At 44.9% G+C, this 15,456-nt stretch overlaps 1 protein-coding gene across 5 annotated transcripts in view; it reads right to left on the bottom strand.

Moving 5' to 3' along the window:
• Nucleotides 1–413: 413 nt before the first annotated feature.
• Nucleotides 414–15,456, bottom strand: part of ODF2 (outer dense fiber of sperm tails 2) — a 39,268-nt gene continuing 24,225 nt past the window's right edge. For 4 of the 5 annotated variants that reach the window (XM_035112906.2, XM_035112907.2, XM_035112909.2 and 1 more), the window contains 7 exons: nt 14,368–14,478; nt 12,694–12,798; nt 8,643–8,801; nt 6,420–6,520; nt 4,363–4,525; nt 1,710–1,835; nt 414–1,355 (listed from right to left, as the gene is read on the bottom strand). In XM_035112906.2, the coding sequence (XP_034968797.1) occupies nt 1,182–1,355; nt 1,710–1,835; nt 4,363–4,525; nt 6,420–6,520; nt 8,643–8,801; nt 12,694–12,798; nt 14,368–14,478 (939 nt within the window). In that variant the 3' untranslated portion in view covers nt 414–1,181. Of the gene's footprint in view, nt 1,356–1,709; nt 1,836–4,362; nt 4,526–6,382; nt 6,521–8,642; nt 8,802–12,693; nt 12,799–14,367; nt 14,479–15,456 lie in introns of those variants that run through there. The other variant, XM_035112911.2, reaches the window with a different exon arrangement.

A 15,456-nucleotide genomic window follows, 5' to 3' on the forward strand; every position in this document is an offset into this window, starting at 1 on the left:
GATGCTGAAGAGGACAAGGCTCCGCAATTTGAATTAGCCATGTGGTTTTACAGAAACTCATGAGTAACCTAGCAAGCTCATGCCCAGCAACCTAAGGCCCATGGGCTGGAAGTGGCCCGCGGAGATCGTTTGACCAGCCCACGAGCCACCCCCGAACCGAGCCGCCCACTCATGCGCTGCGCTAAACTAAGTGCAGCACGGCATGGGAACTTGCTTCCACGGCGCCGAAAGTCATGCGCACGCAATCCATGGAGGGATCTCTGCGGGACCGATTCGGCCCAGGCAAGATAAACCCTGCTGGCCCCCTGCTCAAGCCCAATTGTAGTGAGGATCAGTATGTGCAGCATGGAAGCAGGAACAGAGATGTTATTCATAACATAAGGAAGCTAAAAAATAACAGAGACACACAGAGCTTGAAAACAAAAAATCAGGGGATATTTCACAAACAAAACATTACTGCTCAACACAAAAGTCACACATGAAAATCACAAATGATCAGAGATATGCAGCTTTGGAAAAATGGATCCCAGGAACCTTTACAAGAGTACAGATAGTATGAAACACATTTCTTTAAAAAGCAGGGCAGATGCTTTTCTCCTTCACATACACAATTACTGAAATCACACCTTTAAACTGATACTCACCCCTAGAAAAACTGCAATAATGCAATTAAAAGAAAAAGGAATGGTTTCCACACCAGCTGTGTCTGGTCCAAGGCATGCTGTTAGCAGACACAACCTTTAATGGGTTCACAATTTTTCAGATCAAAATTTTTATTATTATTTTTAAAAAAATCTAAATATTTTGTTCTGCATTCAACAAACATGATATTTGAAACTCATGGCATAGTGAGAAAATCATACATAAAACATTAATAAAATTAAAAGATGATTAAAACACTGCAGGTTACTTTCAAAACATGTAACCTCTGTAAGGCACTAAAAGACAGAAGGGGTGGTAAATGTGCCCCTTGTTGGCCGGCTTTAACATGGCTTATGATACCCAATGCAGCCCTTAATGCCACCATCTCACTGACACAAAGGCAGGATGAATCTCCCACGCCAACAATACGATGAAGATCCTGAGCTATGTAAGTTCCAAAATCAGATATGGCTTTGAAATAGGTCCACCCAGCTGAGCCTGTAGCAAGAGGGTATTGGATGTTAAGGGACAAGGTTTGATCACAGTGGAGATCGAGGACGAATCGGGGAGGTTGATAAGGCACTGTCTCCAAAGACATTGGCATAAGAGGACTTGAGGAGCTGGACGTAGCTTTGCATGCTTCGGTTGGTGCTCTCAGACTGTTCAAGACGATCCTTCAGGTCGTGGAGGCGGCTTTCATACCGACACTCTGCCTGCACGAGGACGGACAAAATGGTTGAAGCGAGGGAAATCACTGCCACACCCACCTCATTTCTATACCAGATCAATTATGGATTCTTCATATAAGCAAGTAGCAGTTCACATGCCAAGCAGAAATTCCAGCCTGCTAACCCCTTATCTTACAACTTTAGCAAATCTTCTATGCTCCTAATCAGTTCCCTGTGCTCCATCCTATTTTTTAAAAAAAAACCCACAAAAAACCCCAACCACCCCCCCTCATCTACTTCCTTTCCTCCCTATCAAAATACAAGATGGGATGGACCTAAAAGGCCTTAAGAAAGTTAAGAGAGCTGCTGCTGCTGCTGCTGCTGCAGAAAGCCACTCACATCATCTTTGCTCCGCCGCAGTTGATTCAGTTCCGTCTTTGTCCTGCTCAGTTGAGTTTCCAAATCCAGCATCTTCGACTGAGCTGTTCTCTCCCTTGCTGCTGCTCGCTCCCTTGTTTGTTCCACCTTTTGCAGGCAAGGCAATAGAAACAAGACAACCAATGTTTTGGGCTTTAGCAAACAAAAAAGCATCCCTCAAGAAGCTTTGAGGGAAGAGGGTCGCTTGATCCCAATTTTCTAAAGCTTCTAAAGCCAGGAATTTTTTTTTTTTAATGTAGCACTCACTTTCCTGGTTACAGGTAGGTAGCCGTGTTGGTCTGGATCGAAGTAAAATAAAAAAATTCCTTCAGTAGCACCTTAAAGACCAACTAAGTTTTTATTTTGGTATGAGCTTTGGTCATCAACAGCTATCAGTCAGTCAATCACCCATTTCCACCACCCTTCTGAGTGATCCCCCCTCCCCATCCCCACCCCTCCCCACCCCTTCTCTACATAAGTGCCTGGAAACTTCCATTTCACTGTATCTGAAGAAGTGTGCATGCACACGAAAGCTCATACCAAAATAAAAACTTAGTTGGTCTTTAAGGTGCTACTGAAGGAATTTTTTTATTTTACTCACTTTCCTGTTATATTAGAAGCAGGGTTAATCTACATATCCAATGTTAGCAGGGGAAAGAGCAACAAGACGGTGGGGGGGGGGAATTAAAGTAAAGTAACAGATGTAAAGAACTTGAAGAAGTGTGTGTGTGTGTGTGTGTGTGTGTGTGTGTGTGTGTGTGTGTGTATTGGGGGGAGGGAGCATTGATTTTACTTTAAATATCTAGAGACAGTTCAAGTGGCCCAATACATTATTAACTTTGCATTTATACTTCCCCACTCTTCCCCACCAAGCTCACATTTCTAATATGAAAGACTAAAAAGAAAGAAAGAAAATCAAATCACAAACATACACAGAGACAGGAAACATCCTAGGACCCAGCAGGATATGTAATGGCTAAGTGTTTTGCTTACACTGGAGAGAGCCGAGTGGGGGGTCCCTACCACCCACAATTAAATTGAGTGCTTTCTCTCAAGTGCTGTTATAAGGAGAAAAGGAAAGAGGCTCCTTGCATAGGCTGCTCTCAAGAGCTCCTTGGAAGTAGGATGGGATGGAAGTGTATCAAATATACATGTCCTCCTACTAACTAGGGCAATAGGGAAGGACTCTTTTCAACCCAGGGGCTGCATTCCCGTGTGGGCAGCCTTGGGGAAAGCTGTGGCAGGGCCGGCCCAAGACATCTGGCACATAGGCGAACCATAAAATGGTGCTCCTTTCCCACCACCAGGGAATAAAGGGCGAGTGAATATCTGTATCAAGAAGGGGGTTGGGGAGAATAAAGATCTACATTTGGGGGGGGGGGAGTGTCAAATCAACCTTACCAGATGGCTGAAGGGGGAATCAAAGGCCACTGTGGGGAGAGGCCTGTTCTGTATCACGCTGGGAAGCTGCTGCTGCGGCAACAGGAGACACATTCTCTGGAGGCTGAATCTGCTGCCCCTGTGGGTCCTGCTGCCTGAGGCAACTGCCTCACCTAGCCTGATGGCCGTTGTTGGGATTCTGGTGAGAGTTAAAACACTCTGGAGGTGTTCTGATTCTCTGGGTGTCTGCCCACAAGTGATACGGTATGAGGCGTGTGTAGGAGAGAGAGCTAGAGATAAGAGCTGCAAACATGCATCTGGCTTCTGTTGGTTTTGCTGTTTCTTTTATTCTTCTGTAATAAAGTTGAGTTAGACTAGAAGCAACGGAATTGAGTCTGTTTTATTGAAGACACAGACTGCCATCGTGCCAGCTGCGATGTAACTCTGCTGGGTCCGAACAAGAAGAAGCTTTGCAGAGCGAGCTGGGGAGCGTACTGGACAGCCATTGAAGATTGGCTGTGTGGGTTTAAGGAGTTACTATCCACTAATGAACTTTAAAGGTAAAGGTAAAGGGACCCCTGACCATTAGGTTCAGTCGTGACCAACTCTGGGGTTGCGGCGCTCATCTCGCGTTATTGGCCAAGGGAGCCGGCGTACAGCTTCCAGGTCATGTGCCCAGCATGACAAAGCCGCTTCTGGCAAACCAGAGCAGTGCACGGAAATGCCGTTTACCTTCCCGCTGTAGCGGTACCTATTTATCTACTTGCACTTTGACATGCTTTCGAACTGCTAGATTGGCAGGAGCTGGGACCAAGCAACGGGAGCTCACCCCGTCACAGGGATTCAAACCGCCGACCTTCTGATCAGCAAGCTCTAGGCTCTGTGGTTTAACCCACAGCACCACTTGCGTCCCTACTAATGAACTTTACAATACTACATTTATCATAACAGGTGTGATGGCCAAGGCACGTGGAGGGGACTTTTGTATAGTGGGCCACATTTCCAGCCACAGACACCTCTGCCTCCTTCCAGGTAAGTGAGGCATTGCAACAATTCAAGGACACATTCTTGCTGAGCAAAACCATGCAAGGAGGACACCCAGAGCAGAGTTGGAAAAAGCATAGAGTCTCTCAAGGACCACATTTGGGATCCAGGGTTGAGATCCCCCACCCCTTGTAATAAAGCATCTTCTCACTGATCTCCTGAAGCTGGTTCTCAAAAACAAAATACTCATTGCCCAGGGGGAGGTACCAACCTGCCTCTTGGCATCACCTATGGCTATCTCCAGCTGGCGTGCCAAGGAGCCACATTCCCGGGTCTTCTCCTCTAGTCGCAGCTGGGCCTGATGGATCGACTCCTCCCTTTTCGCTATGACCTGGATGAATTCTATATTCTGACCGCTTGCTGCTTCAAGCTTCCTGAATTGCAACCACAAGGAAAATTCATGGGTATAAGCCAATCAAAAGGGCTCAACCTTTGAATTGACTAGATGTGCCTGTAAATAAGTTTTGATAGGTGCTGCTTTATACAGTGGTACCTCTACATACGTTCACCTCCGGTTACATATCCTTCAGGAAGTATTTTTCTGGGTTTTGCTGTGTACACATGTGCAGAACTGCTCTACTTTACCACCACGCACGCATGTGCAGAAGTGGTCCCTCCAGTTGCAGAAACCTCAGGATCTGACCGGAGCTCCGGAACGGATCCCATCCACAACCACTGATTATTAGCTGCTGCCCACAGGAGGAGATTGGTCCTAGGAACCAGCAGCTATGGAGAACCAGGGAGAGGGCCTTCTCGGCAGTGGCACCTGCCCTATGGAACGCCCACCCAGCAGATGTCGAGGCAATAAGCAACTATTTTACTTTCAAAAGGCAACTAAAGGCGGCCCTGTTTAGAGAAGTTTTTAATGTTTGATGCTGTATTGTTTTTAATATTCAGTTGGAAGCCACCCAGAGTGGCTGGGGAAACCCAGCCAGATGGGCGGGGTATAAATAAATAAATAATAATTACATAAATTGCTACAGTTCCTTGACTCCTCCCTCTGCTCTCCCCCCACCCCACAAAAGAAGTATATCATATTGGCCTGGACATAAGCCGCACCCAAATATAAGCCGCACCTTTAAAGTCCAAGTGGGGAGGAAAGAAAAAACACAATACCCAAATATAAGCCGCTCCCTTAAAATTCTGCAGGCACTCACACCCATTCCATTTTACCATATGTATGTTTCAGCAGTAATATTGTAAAAGCCAATTTTTGTAAGGTCGCAAATTTAAGCTGCACGGGAAAAGTAAGGCTTATATTCAGGCCAATACGGTATTAACCTACATTTGGAATGCAAGGGGCTATCACTTTTTGCCTTCCCAACACTGCCAGTAAGCCTAGTTTGCATGTTACAGTAAGCCAAACAATGGCTTTGCGCAAATGCATAAGTGTGAGGGCTCCTGAAGAGGAGATTGTGGCCATTTTGTTTCTCCCTGGTTGTTTTGCTGCTGCATCACACTGAATGAAACCATAGTTTGGCTTAGCATGTCATCCAAACCCAGGCTCTTCCAGGCAATCCACAAGCCAGGAACTAAAGGACAAACCCAGTGGAATTTGCTGCCAAGGCGTGTGGTGGAGTCTCCTTCTTTGGAGGTCCTTAAGCAGAGGCTTGACAGCCATCTGTCAGTAATGCTTTGATGGCGTTTCGTGCTTGGCAGGGGATTGGACTGGATGGCCCTTGTGGTCTCTTCCAATTCTATGATTCTATCAGGGCCGTCTTAAGTATATTTGGCGCCCTGGTGCGATTGATCCCTCTGGCGCCCCCGCCCCGTTTCCCAGCGCGGCGGCCGGGCGCAGCACACAGCGCGGCTGCCGGGGGCGCAGCTCTGCGGCGGGCAGGCACCCTGGCGCCCTGCGCCACCCAGACTGGCCGTAGAGCCGGCCCTGGATTCTATGAACCCTAGCTACCACCACCAGTTAATCTGGAGAGAGTTAAAAGTCTGACCCCAGGTCCAGACTTACAAAGATCACTGCAGATTTGCTGCAGTCAGCAACAAAACTCTGCTGTGACTCAGTTGTGAACTCCATATATTCACGCTGAGCCGTGGTTTGGGCTTTGCGTGGTGTGCCAACCAGAGCAACTGTTTCCCCCACCATCACCACCAAGCCCAGCATCCATGACAAGACTACAGTGTTCCATACTCAACACTGATACAGCACCTGATTGATCTAAACACACGAGAACATTTGCACAACACAGCCGTTCAGTTTTGCTCACTCTGCTCCCAACCTTGACAAAGCTTGCATCCTCCCCACTTGCTCCTAACCTCTCCAGCTCTTCAAGCTTGAGGATCAGCTGCTTGTTCTCTTCTTGGGCAGACTGATACCTCTCTCTCATCATCTCCATCTTGTCTCCCTGAAGCTCAATCTGAAATTTGATTTGACTTAATTTAATATCTGTATTCCGGTTTTCCAACGGCAAATGTTCAGCCCAAAGCAGCTAAGAAGGGCATTAACAAAGCAACAAACATTGCAATATCAAGCACAGCATCATATAAATAAAGCAAACGGCAACAATAAATCATCAAAACAATTAATACAATTAAATCAAATCACAGTAATTCAAGATATGAAAATGAAAGATTGGTTTAAAAAATAGGAAGGGGAAAAGGTAGAAAATGTGTAAAGTCTTTAAGGCCTTCCCAAGCTACCAGTGACAGGTGCTGCTCATTTTCATGTCAAGATCTCCCCATTCTTTATTTCCTAGAGAAACAGGAATGGAGTCATGCAGAGACAGAGACAGACAAAGAGAGAAAAGGAGCAGAAAAGGCTACCATGTCCAGGGCTTAAGTGGACCAGGGCTCATTTGGTGCTTATTTAAAGCTACTGTTTCCATTGCCCCTCTCTTCCACCATGGAAGGCCACTCACATGTGGTTTCCAGATACTGAGCAGACCCAAAGGGATGGTGGCCTTGGGTGCTTTAAACCCAAACCCCAGGAGCAGAATCTGATTTCAGTACCAGGAGGTGGGACACAGAGTAAAATTAAAGACAGCCTTCTGGGGTAGGTGTCTTTGCCTCACCACTAAGCAACTATAATCAGAAGCCCCTTCACCTAGACCCTCAACCCCACTGGTCAGAGGGAAGAGCCTAGGAACCTCCTCTTGTACACATTTAAGCACTGTACGTGTTCCTGTTTTTGTGGCCTTTTCAGAGCCTATTGTCATCCAGCATGAATTTTTTTCTTCTCATCGCTGCACAAATGAGCCGCCAGCCACCTGCAAGCAAAGTGAAGCACACACAGATTGAGGCAAACGCCAAAGGAGAGAAAAATCACAATCTCTTACACAGAGAGAGAGAGAGAGACAAAAGGTGAAAGGCTTATGGAGCCGAACAGAATTAACCATGGGTTGCTAAAAAGATGAAGTTGTCTTTTACAAGGAATGGAGGCTCAGGTGCTTGTGGCCAGGCACATGTTATACTCATGCTGGTTTGCACCTCATACAAAAACAGAAACAAAAAATTATTTGAAAATCAATATAAAAAACCAAGATCTGATTTAATCTGCCAAGAGTTTATTTCACATGGATATACTGTGCATAAAGATTTCTGGCTCAAAAAGAAAGACTTCAGAAGAAGAATTTGGGTCGTTTGGAAGCACAGGACAGCAGCTGTAAAATTAAGGCCAAAAAGGTCACACAGAGAGGCTTAGGTAACCAAGTGTTGACTGTCAGAAAGACCAAAGGACTGAAACCTTAGCAAGTGGAACTCAACCGGTCACCATGAGCTGAACCACAGAAGCTCCCCCACCACCCACAGCCCAGGTTTTTGCTTTCAGTTTTAGCACATACCACACTTACAAGGATGTGTGCATTTCAAGACTGAACACAGGAGAAACTGAACTGAGTGCATCCTAAGAACTTCAGTTTCTATTTCCTTCTTTAAAATGAAAGCAAGCAATCCTCAATGGCATTAATTCAGTGTTCCATGCCTATGTTGCACCTTCTCCCCCCCCCAATAAGATAAATAAATTATGCAAAACAAGCCAACATGTGCAAATATTCTGGTAGGCAGTTTTGATTCCTCCATCCCACTCAGTGCCTAGAGACCTGCCTAACCATTTTCAAATTTTCATTCCTCTCAGTCACGAGGACTAGAAATTTGACTTTTTGTTGATGAATTTAAGTTTCTAGCATGCACTGCATTACACAGAACCGTGAGAAACCTATGAATTGCCATACGAAGGACCCACAAATAAAAGCGTGAAGGGGGCTGGTGGATCTTAACTGCATGCTTTCACAAGCCTACCCATTTGTTAACTCGCCAGAGAGAGAAGGTGTTGGTGGACTGAGAAAAGCAGCAAGCTTAAATGCAGGTAGCAAAACAGCAAAACAAAGACATGCCACACATCCTTTTATTCCGCAGTGCAGATGTTTTAATCATTTCAAAAAGAGACGAGACAAGAGACAAAGATTGCATTTTCTTGATGCTAGAGGCTCATTTTGGTCCTCTGCTTGGGGTTCGTGTGGGCGCCTTCTGCCAATCCCTTACCCGCTGACGGAGGTCTGTGATCATGGTTGACAGCTCCATATTTTTCTTCTCGTAACCCTTTAGCTGTTCCTGGCACTCAGCCAGTTTAGACTCTGTGATCTTCAGGATCTCGGGAAGCTTTTCTAGCTCAGCAACCTGACTCTGGAACTGCTTACGAGCCTGTGAGCAAGAATGCAAAAAGCAGGAATTAAAGATAACAGAGGGTGCTTGGCCACAACACCTATTTATCTGATAACAATGAGTTTGATCCACAATTCTAGATCAAGGGCCAGATAATATGTGAAGCTAGTAGATGCTTCTGAAGCCCACAAGCCACTGGAGGTAGTACATTGCAATTGTGGCAAACAGCCACCAGTAGCCATATCCTCCATTAATTGCGTAGAAATGCGTAGAAATCCTGTTACAGCTTATTTTATGGGTAGGGCTTATTTTTGGGAAAACAGGGTATGTACCATGGGAAAAAGTACTTTCTTTCATCTGTCCTGAACTTTCCAACATTCAGCTTCATTAGATGGACCCAGGTTCTAGCATTATGGGAGAGGGATAAAAACTTGCTTTCCTGCCCTTGTGTAATACAAATCGGCTTGTCCAGCCACTTTTGAGTGACGGAATCTGCGTGGAGAGGGTAACAACGTTTAGATTTCTAGGCAATGAGTTACAGGAGGATCTGTCCTGGAGTGTTAATACGAGGGGGCTTGTGAAGAAGGCGCAGCAGAGACTGTACTTCTTGAGAATTCTAAGGAAAAACCATCTTCCACAAAAGCTGCTGCTTGCCTTCTATCACTGTGCCATTGAGAGTGTACTCACTTATGGGTTATGCATGTGGTACGGAAGCTGTACTTCCCAGGATAGGATAGGGTTGTGCAGAATTATTAAAACAGCAGAGAGCATTATTGGCTGCTCACTCTCCACCTTAGAACAAATCTATATCACCAGGTGCCACAGGAAAACACTAGACATATCAAGGGATCCGCTGCATTCTTCGAGCTCCTGCCATCGGGACAGATATACAGAACAATGAAGGCGAGAACGAGCCGTCTCAAGAACAGTTTATTCTCTAGAGCAATTTCGGCCTTAAATGGAAAGTCTGGACTTTGAAGTCATCTTATTTTTACTTGTCATTTCGTATTGCCTTGGTTAATTAATGTTTTGTAGTTATTTTAATGTTTAATTAATGTTTTAATTAATGTTTTGTAGTTATTTATACACCCAATATGCCAGCAAGTTTGGAAAACTCAGCAATGGCCAGAGGATTGGAGAAGATCAGTCTACATCCCAATTCCAAAGAAGGGCAGTGCCAAAGAATGCTCCAACTACCGCACAATTGCGCTCATTTCACACGCTAGCAAGGTTATGCTTAAAATTCTACAAGGCAGGCTTAGGCAGTATGTGGACCGAGAACTCCCAGAAGTGCAAGCTGGATTTCGAAAGGGCAGAGGAACCAGAGACCAAATAGCAAACATGCGCTGGATTATGGAGAAAGCTAGAGAGTTCCAGAAAAACGTCTACTTCTGCTTCATTGACTATGCAAAAGCCTTTGACTGTGTCGACCACAGCAAACTATGGCAAGTTCTTAAAGAAATGGGAGTGCCTGATCACCTCATCTGTCTCCTGAGAAATCTCTATGTGGGACAAGAAGCTACAGTTAGAGCTGGATATGGAACAACTGATTGGTTCAAAATTGGGAAAGGAGTACGACAAGGTTGTATATTGTCTCCCTGCTTATTTAACTTATATGCAGAATTCATCATGCGAAAGGGTGGACTAGATGAATCCCAAGCCGGAATTAAGATTGCCGGAAGAAATATCAACAACCTCAGATATGCAGATGACACAACCTTGATGGCAGAAAGCGAGGAGGAATTAAAGAACCTTTTAATGAGGGTGAAAGAGGAGAGCGCAAAATATGGTCTGAAGCTCAACATCAAAAAAACCAAGATCATGGCCACTGGTCCCATCACCTCCTGGCAAATAGAAGGGGAAGAAATGGAGGCAGTGAGAGATTTTACTTTCTTGGGCTCCTTGATCACTGCAGATGGTGACAGCAGTCACGAAATTAAAAGATGCCTGCTTCTTGGGAGAAAAGCAATGACAAACCTAGACAGCATCTTAAAAAGCAGAGACATCACTTTGCCGACAAAGGTCCGTATAGTTAAAGCTATGGTTTTCCCAGTAGTGATGTATGGAAGTGAGAGCTGGACCATAAAGAAGGCTGATCGTCGAAGAATTGATGCCTTTGAATTATGGTGCTGGAGGAGACTCTTGAGAGTCCCATGGACTGCTAGAAGATCAAACCTATCCATTCTTAAGGAAATCAGCCCTGAGTGCTCCCTGGAAGGACAGATCGTGAAGCTGAGGCTCCAATACTTTGGCCACCTCATGAGAAGAGAAGAATCCTTGGAAAAGACCCTGATGTTGGGAAAGATTGAGGGCACTAGGAGAAGGGGACGACAGAGGACAAGATGGTTGGACAGTGTTCTCGAAGCTACGAACATGAGTTTGACCAAACTGCGGGAGGCAGTGCAAGACAGGAGTGCCTGGCGTGCTATGGTCCATGGGGTCACGAAGAGTCGGACACGACTAAACGACTAAACAACAACAACAAGTTATTTTAAATTTATGTGGAGTGCCTTATCTGAGTGGATGGAGCAGGGGGCAATGATCTTATCTTATCTTGTTTGGAGGCCACGGCATCCAAAACAGCAAACAATTATTTGTGCTTGCCCTTCATATGAACAAAGGACATACACAAAGCTACAATTGCTTGCACACATGTAACTATGGCTTGCTATGCACATTTGAGCCTGTAGTGCCAAAGCATTACAGTCGTACCTCTGGTTACAAACTTAATTCATTCCAGAGGTATTACAAACTTAATTCATCAACTAGATGGACTCGTAATCAGGGGTCAGCAAACTTTTTCAGCAGTGGGCCGGTCCACTGTCCCTCAGACCTTGTGGGGGGCCGGACTATATTTTGAAAAAAATATGTGAACGAATTCCTATGCCCCACAAATAACCCAGAAATGCATTTTAAATAAAAGCACACATTCTACTCATGTAAAAACATGCTGATTCCCAGACCGTCTACGGGCCGGATTTAGAAGGTGTCTGGATCACCCATGTACTAGATGGAGCAATGGTTTTATTTGATATGATAGCTTCCTATGTTTATTTATTAAATTTTTATGAATAGCTCTGCTGAATTAGACCTAGGCTCTAGCATAATGAAAGAGGATGAAAACCTTTTTCCTATCTGTCTTATCTAACTCATGCCATCTTTTTGTGTCATAACATCTCTATCAAGTCTCCTATTCCTTGCCTTTTTCTATACTAAAAAGCTCCATGCACTGCAATCTTTCCTCATAGGGCAGTTGGCCCTTTGATTACTTTGGTTGTCCTTTTCATCACCCTTGAATACTCAATGTTCCCAACTCCACATCACAGCAAAAAAAAACCACCTCTATAGCAGTCCTACACATAACCTGTATCTATGGAGTTTTACCCCTCAATACATGATTCTCCAAGGTTTTTTCTAGCGCTGCTACCTGACCTTCTCCAACTAGAGATGCTGGAGATTGATCCTGGCCCCTTCTGCATGCAAAGCAAGTGGTCTACCACTCAGCTATGACCCCCTCCTAAATCCAGGTCACCATTTGCCATAATTTTACAGTTTCTTCAGTAACCTAATACTTCTATGGTGCCAATTACACTGTGAATCACTCTGACTGGACAAGATTCTGTTTCTTTTCTTTCTTTTTTAAAAAAGCAGCAATGGAAAAGCCTCGGAGGACTGGGGACCCATGATGAACCATAACTTCCAGATTCCCCGCCTTCTCTTCCTTCTTTTCTTAAAAAAGAGTGAATCTCTAACATTTGTTGGAACTGATAAATATGATGCAAAATGTACAAGCAGTATTCTTCTCATGTTTTTGTGAGGTACTAGTCTGCTCCTTCTCTTCCACACCCCACGAAGGTTCCTGTGCAGGAGCTACAACACATGAAACCTCCAGATTTTATGGCTCATCTAAAAGCTTGGACCAGACACTTACATTTTCAATCTCCTTGGTCATTTCTTCCTTCAGTGATTTGTTCTCTTTTTCACAAAGCTCCAGTTTCACAGTCACATCATCAGCTTCCATTCGCGTTTTCACCACCTGGGGAAAAGAGGTTGATGGGTTGTGGGTTTTTTTGAGAAAACGAACATGTACAGCAGCTATATTATCAAATGGAATTGAATTAATCATGTTTCAGTTTTGGTTTACTGAATGCAACTATGAGAAATCTGAAAAGAAAGTATTAAAAGTCTTGTTCACATAGACAGTCCATATTTTTTAATCAATCCTCAAAATAAAAGTCATTGCAGTTATGTTCGCACCAAAAGGAGTTAAAACTCAGAGGGAGATACACCCACTTGCCCTGCTGAACTGCTTTTCTCCATTTGTGTTAGAACACATAAACTCTACCTTTACAGGTGCCTTTGGTTCATATGTTAGAGACAATTTCCTCTCTAAATACCAAGAGTGGAATAGAATTCTGAAATCCATACCCTACGGCTTTACTCTTCATTAATTAATTCCACAGTGATGGGCTCATGACCATAGGTTAATTCCACAGTGGCCATCGTTCTGTGAATCACTCTGACTGGGCAAGATACAGTGTAATGAATCCTCCCATTGTTCCTTAAAAAAACAACACCACACACCCAGTAATAGAAAAGCCCTGGAGGCATGGGGGTCCATGATGAGCCATAATCTCCAGATTCCTAGCTGTTCTTGGGGGAAGGGAATCTCTAGTATCTATAGAACCTGATATATTTGCGGCAACATGTACAGGGACCATTCTTCTCATGCTTCTGTGAGCTTCTCCTGCATGCAAACCCTTTATGCATAGACTTTGAAAGAGCCTAATTTTACCACAAGTTGAGACAAACTCATTTCAAGTGTGACAGTTCAGTTAATAAAAAGGTACTCTAAATTAGTGGACAAGGCTTTTATACAGAAGTGCTCCAATTTGTTGGCTTTCCTCTTCGTCGGCCTTTGCCAAGCTGGAGTCTTCTCCAGATGTTTTGGGCTACACCTCCCCTCATCTGCAGCATCATACAGCTGTGCTGCCTTGGTCTGATGGAAGCTGTAGTCCAAAACATCTGAAGGGTCTTGGTAAAGGTTGCCATTTATGAGCCTAGCCTAAGCCAAGGCATCTGCATCACCCGAGTCTTTCATTGCTGCCAAGAACAGAGTGAGACAAGCTCAAGTAAGATAAGCCTTCGGGGACTTGAGAAAACTAACCAGTTTAAGCTTATTTTATGCTTTGCAGCTCTCAAATCATTCTTTGTATTTGATGTGCATTTGTTTATTGCTTTTTAATTACTACCACAATTAGGCACCTCTCAGATTTTGAAATACTGTAATCCATCTTGGGTAGGGGTATTTTTTTATTTTTGAAAAATACTAATAAAGGGCTACAAAATGAAATAGACCAGCTTCAAATCCTTTCAGTAACACTAAGGAAGAAGAGCAGGTGCTTTTCAGTTACACCCACCTCTTGCAAATATCTAGAAAAGAAATTGCCAAGTACTTGCTTAGACAAAAGACACAGAATGCCTGGAAACCAAAATGCAACTATGCCCCACCCCCCAAAGTTCCAGGGTTTTTGAGCTCGGCAGGGCATTCCTGCCAGAAGACGAAGAAGGAAAGAGGGTGCCAAACGTCGTTCTAGATCAGTACCTGGTTCTTGTAACTTTCAATTGTCCCTTCGTAGTTCTTGAGGGATGCTTTGAGCATTGCTATTTCCTGTTGAGCTTTATTCAGTTTTTCTTCCACTGGGAGTATGCTATTCTGTAGGAACCAGAAAAGAGATGTGTTCAGTCAGAAGAGAAAGGACTGCTGGGCTGCACAACAAGCATCTCCCTCTCCCTCTCATGAGAGAGTCAGTGTGGCGTAGGCAGTTAAGAGTTTCAACTAGAACCTGGGAGACCAGGGTTCGAATCCTCCACTCGGCCACAAAGCTCACCAGGTGACCTTCAGCCAGTCACTCACCCACAGCCTAACATATAGTATTTTTCGTTCCTTAAGACGCACCCGACCATAAGACTCACCCAGTTTTTAGAGGAGGAAAGCGGGGGGGGGGGGGGAATATTCTGAAGCAAATGTTATACTAAACTATTTAATAAACAACCGGTATATCAACATAATATTTCAACCATGTAAAGTGAACAGCAGTCAACAGTAGCAGTAGAGAGAGAGAGGAAGAGAGGGAGGGAGGGAGGGAGGGAGGGAGGGAGGGAAGGAAGGAAGGAAGGAAGGAAGGAAGGAAGGAAGGAAGGAAGGAAGGAAGGAAGGAAGGAAGGGGTGAGAGAGAGTGAAAGAAAAAGGGAGAAGGAAGGAAGGATGAAAGGGGTGACCGCTGTTGGGGCAAAGGGAGAGGAAGGGGACAGCCTAAAAGCGCCGCTTTGGGGCTGCCCCTTCCTCCCCCCTTGTCGCTGTCAGGGCTAAGGCGGCCCGGGGCTGCTCGTTCCTCTCCCCACCACCACCACCCGCAAAAGCAGAGTGCGCTGGCGGCAGCAGTGGAGGAGATGCTTGACAGGGAGCCGGCTCCCGCCTGCCCCTCCTTCCCATCTCCCTGTAAATGAATGTGCTCCGCTTGCTTTACAAGGAGTCTTCACACCATAAGACGCACCGACTTTCCCCCTTCCTTTTTAGGAGGGAAAAAGTGTGTCTTATGGAGCGAAAAATATGGTACATCACCGGGTTGTTGTGGGGATTAGAGGAGGGAGGGGGAGAAGCATGAGCTCATCAGGAAAAAGATGGGATGAA

This window comes from Zootoca vivipara, chromosome Z (assembly GCF_963506605.1).
Source record: "Zootoca vivipara chromosome Z, rZooViv1.1, whole genome shotgun sequence".
NCBI classification, from domain to species: Eukaryota; Metazoa; Chordata; class Lepidosauria; order Squamata; family Lacertidae; genus Zootoca; species Zootoca vivipara.